This window comes from Silene latifolia, chromosome 5 (genome assembly GCF_048544455.1).
Source record: "Silene latifolia isolate original U9 population chromosome 5, ASM4854445v1, whole genome shotgun sequence".
Taxonomy (NCBI): Eukaryota; Viridiplantae; Streptophyta; class Magnoliopsida; order Caryophyllales; family Caryophyllaceae; genus Silene; species Silene latifolia.
In genome coordinates, this window is record NC_133530.1 from 17,795,745 (window position 1) to 17,800,516 (window position 4,772).

Below are 4,772 nucleotides of genomic sequence, written 5' to 3' on the forward strand. Positions count from 1 at the left end.
GGGATACGGTACGGCCTAAGCAGAACCAAGCCGAGGTAGAAGAAGCCGAAGCAGGAAATTTTTACTTGCGCAGAATATACGCTCAACATACATCGGAGCCCATACCACGGCATAGACGACGCTGGGGGCAAATTGATGGGGCATATTCTGCACCCGCTGACCGAGTCAACATATTGAGCAAGGTCAAAGATATCCAAAGCAAATCTCGGCCGGGCAGCTAGCCAGCCGGGGCACGTATCCGCGTACTCATATCCAAGACCCCTCGGCCGGCCTGCCATGGGTCCATCGACCGAGGGTAAAACGGTCTTTCCGCCTGCTAGCCACTTGGCCACTACGTGACAAAAGGTGAAAGTCTATAAATACTCCTCAACCCTCATTGAGGAAAGGATCCAAAATATAACCTAAGTACCCCATAATCTGGTAATATCTTCCTTATCTCTCTACAATACATACTTAGCCAAGTAACACGCAACTTATCCCACTAAGTTCACTGACTTGGGCGTCGGAGTGAGTACGCTCGGCCAAAGCCGAGCCCTCAGTTTGTTCATTGTTTCAGGAGAGCCCAAAAGGAGGATTCAACAAAAGACATCATTCTACAAGCCACGAGTGGTAACAAATAACTGTTTCGGAATCACACCCGGAACAACTACAATACCATTCAAAAATATGGTATGTTTAATTGTTTTTTCTTAATTTGTTCTATTGTATGGTTGACGATTAACATATAGGTGATCAAATACGAGTTTGGGGATGAATGCAGGTGAAAATTCATTTATATGGGAGGGACCAACTCCAACAATACTTGTAACGAAGCCGGAGTTAATACGAGAAGTATTGAATAAAATGTACGATTTTCAGAAAACGGCACCAAATCCGCTTGTTACGCAGGTGACCAATGGACTATCAAGGCTCGAAGGTCACAAATGGGCTCAAGATCGCAAGTTAATCACCCCTGCCTTCCATATGGAAAAACTCAAGGTTTTATCTTCTTATTAACCTCTTCTAAAAACAACTAATATTCGATTTTTATTTATTTCTTTATTTTGGAATTTGATCAAATACAAAGTTAGAATAAATATATCGAGTTTAGTAGTTCATGTGTATTTCAAAGACACGCGACATTTTAAAAAAAAAAATACTTTGTACCAAATTGCTAATGATGTCTTTTATATGTTGTCATTTCACCTATAAATTATGTACAACATAGTAAATGGGTCCTTACGATACAACCGTTAATATTTAAAATGTTGTTATTTGTCCTACGACCAACTCAAATACTTCTGATACTTTAATATCTCTAATTAGATTATACGGAATAAACATATAGGTTTTGTTCGTGATATTACATTCTTATAAAAGCAAGAATGTGTGATGGATATGTAAAATGTGGCACAACTGATTCGTATTTATATGTTTTATTTGAACTACTAGCTTCTGGTACCAGCATTTTATCAGACTTTTAATGATACGATCCAAGAATGGGAGAATCAAACATTTAAAACCGGATCGCAAGAAATTGAAATGTGGTCGTATCTACATAATTTGGCCGCCAATGCAATCTCACGGGCAGCATTTGGAAGTAGTTTTCAAGAAGGTCGGAGAGTATTTGAGTTGTTACGAGAATACATGTTGATCATTGTTCGCTGCTTTCAATCGGTTTATATTCCTGGATGGAGGTACTTTTTTTTTTAAATACTTCATCCCCCCCGTCCTACGATGCATTGTTTAGAAATATCAATACAAATTCTTATATGAGACCGTGTTATACCAAGAATCATGATTCATGACCAAGTATAAACATTGATTGTGTTTTTACTTTTAGGTATCTACCTACTAAAACAAACAAGAGGGCCACACAAATACTAAGGAAAATAGAAGCCATACTAAAAGACATGATTTTAAGAAGACAAAAGTCAATGCATGCAGGAGAAAAAGTCAATGATGATTTACTAGGTCATTTACTAACATCTAGTATAGGCAATGGTAAACAATTGAACATAAAGTTGAGTATAAAAGAAGTGATTGAAGAATGCAAGCTATTCTACATGGCTGGACAAGATACTACTTCTTCACTATTAGCATGGACTCTCATTTTATTGAGCAAACATCAAGATTGGCAAGAACAAGCACAAGAAGAGATTGTTAATACTTTCGGTAACAATACACCCGACTTTGATGGGTTAAGCCGTCTTAAAAAGGTAAGGAATACTTCATACATCTCAATTATTTACTGTTAATTAAAATACTCTTTGTAAAGGGTAGAAAAGGTACCAATGAGGCAATAGATGAGACGAGGGGTTAAATTCTAACTCTGGTTATTATTTTATTAACACTTTAGTAATATTGTCTAATTTTTTTTTCACCAGTGATTTTAACTTTCAAAAAAGGCGACCATAGATTATTATATAATTAATGCTCTAATGATTATGTTATTTAAGGTCACATGAAAGTCATTTATTATGACCATTAAAATATTTTGTTTTTGTTATACTACAAAGGGCTCTAATAAATTAAAGTCTCTATAATCCTAAATGAATACCATCTATTTAATTTTGTGCGGTCTTTAGGACTACACTTTGACAATATTTTTATTAATTTCTTTTTGAAATAATTTTGTTATATATTTTTTAACAATAGTTATAGAAATGTTAGTTTCATCGTTTTCTAAAGGTTTAAACTTTGACACAAAAAGTTAAATTAGTAAATTGGATTAAATCCGCACCACTTATGGCTTATAGTTTGAAATGACACAAATCTAAAGAATTAAACCGTATACACAACTAAAACTAACCTAGTTGTTAAACGTTTAACTAATGATATATTTTTCCTTCCAGGTAAATATGATACTGCAAGAAGTTCTACGGTTGTATCCACCCGTAACGGCCCTTAATCGACAAGTTAGCCGTGATATCACAATTGATGGAAAAGTATTACCGACTGGTGTAAAAATTCAAATACCTGTATTATTGGTTCACCAAGATGAAAGATTATGGGGTCCCGATGCAAAAGAATTTAATCCAAACAGGTTTTCTCAAGGGATTATAAAAGCCACCGGAGGAAGTATCTGTTTTTTCTCGTTTGGATGGGGCCCTCGCATTTGTATTGGGTCGAATTTTGCCATGATGGAAGTTAAAATGGGATTGTCCATTATTCTACAACGCTTTTGTTTGGATCTCTCATCATCGTATGTTCATGCTCCTACGACTAGTCGTGGCACACTTCGTCCTCAATTTGGTGCTAACTTAGTACTTCATCGATTGTAATATAAGCCCATGGAATAACTGGTATTACTTCTTAAATTATTTCTTAAATTATACTGGTAATATGATATGGAAGTATGGAAAGCACATAAGTTTATCAATTTGAACGTACACGTCTATGCATATGATTGTATAAGCGAAATGGGAGAATCAAACATTTAAAGCCGGATCGCAAGATATTGAAATGTGGTCGTATCAACATAATTTGGCCGCCGATGCAATCTCACGAGCAGCATTTGGGAGTAGTTTTTAAGAAGGTCGGAGAATATTTGAGCTGTGACGAGAGTACATGTTGATCATTGTTCGTTGCTTTCAGTCGGTTTATATTCGTGGATGGAGGTACTTTTTTTTAATACTTCATCCATTCTAGCCCCCATTACGCCCTACGATGCATTGCTTAGAATTTAGAAAGAGGGAGGATTCTCTCCAGTTTGTGTAAAGGACTGGACCATCGAGTTAAATTCAAAGGCTAGAAATTAATACCTCCCATTTGATTTGACTTGAAAAATAAATAATCTCAAATATTTCCCCTTTGCACGATGTTACGTGTCTAGTGCTGGACGCATGGACTCTCCAATTCATAGAGGATCCGGAGGATCCCCTTGAGTTTATAACCATGTACTCGTATACTAGTCTAGATCCCCGTGCTACATCACGGTATTTTTTAGTTTTATTTTATAAAGAGACATTCTCGTTAAATTAGTTGCATAAATTAACTGTACCTTTAATGTTATAATGTACTAATATAATCTTAGTAAGAGCTAGAAAATGAAAGTTTATTACCATCAAAAGACACTTTAAGTTAAGTTATTTTTGTCTTAAACCATTATTACTTTACTATAAAAATTAACTTTGTAATGATATACCATTGCATGAAACTAATTCATGACATTAAATTACAATTAAGCGATGTAAAATATAAAATCTAATTAAAACGCATATAACCTTATAACAAAAACAGGTAAAAACAATATACTACGCACTTAAAAAGACGATTTACGAATAATTAGACTAATATTTTTCTTACTTTTAATATAAAAAAAATACATAAAAATTGTTACGTCCTTAAAATATACACCATATTTAGAGTGTAATTGATGAAAGATAATATAAGAAACAGATTTACGTAATTTTAGGGTGTAAGTGATGACAATAATTATGTTAAAGACTGCATGAGAAGCAGGTTTGCGTAATTTTAGAGTGCAACTGATGAAAAATAATATTTATGGAAATGGAAATGATTGCATAATAAATTATAGATTTTAATGAAAAAGTCATAAGTATAAATTTTAATTAAAAGATTAGAGTTTAATTATAAGAATATATTGATTGAAAAGATAATAATGTAATGAATTTTTTTTTACTTGTTACCTTATTTGGCTATATGCCTTTTGGAGGGAAAACTAAGATAATTTTTATTCTCTTAGTAGTAGGGGGATTCATTGATTCTGTTTTTACATTTAGGTATCTACCTACTAAGGCTCTGTTTGGCAAAACTACCTGAAAAGGTAG

The 4,772-nt window shown here is 34.1% G+C and overlaps 1 protein-coding gene across 1 annotated transcript; it reads left to right on the forward strand.

The window, feature by feature from the left end:
- Positions 1-641: 641 nt before the first annotated feature.
- LOC141654939 (cytochrome P450 72A397-like) lies at positions 642-3,388 on the forward strand (the record flags this gene model as incomplete). Its single annotated transcript, XM_074462047.1, has 5 exons — positions 642-669; positions 761-978; positions 1,432-1,676; positions 1,823-2,198; positions 2,835-3,388. Coding segments are annotated over 5 exons (1,296 nt in total), but the record flags the coding sequence as incomplete, so codon positions are not given.
- Positions 3,389-4,772: the final 1,384 nt, after the last annotated feature.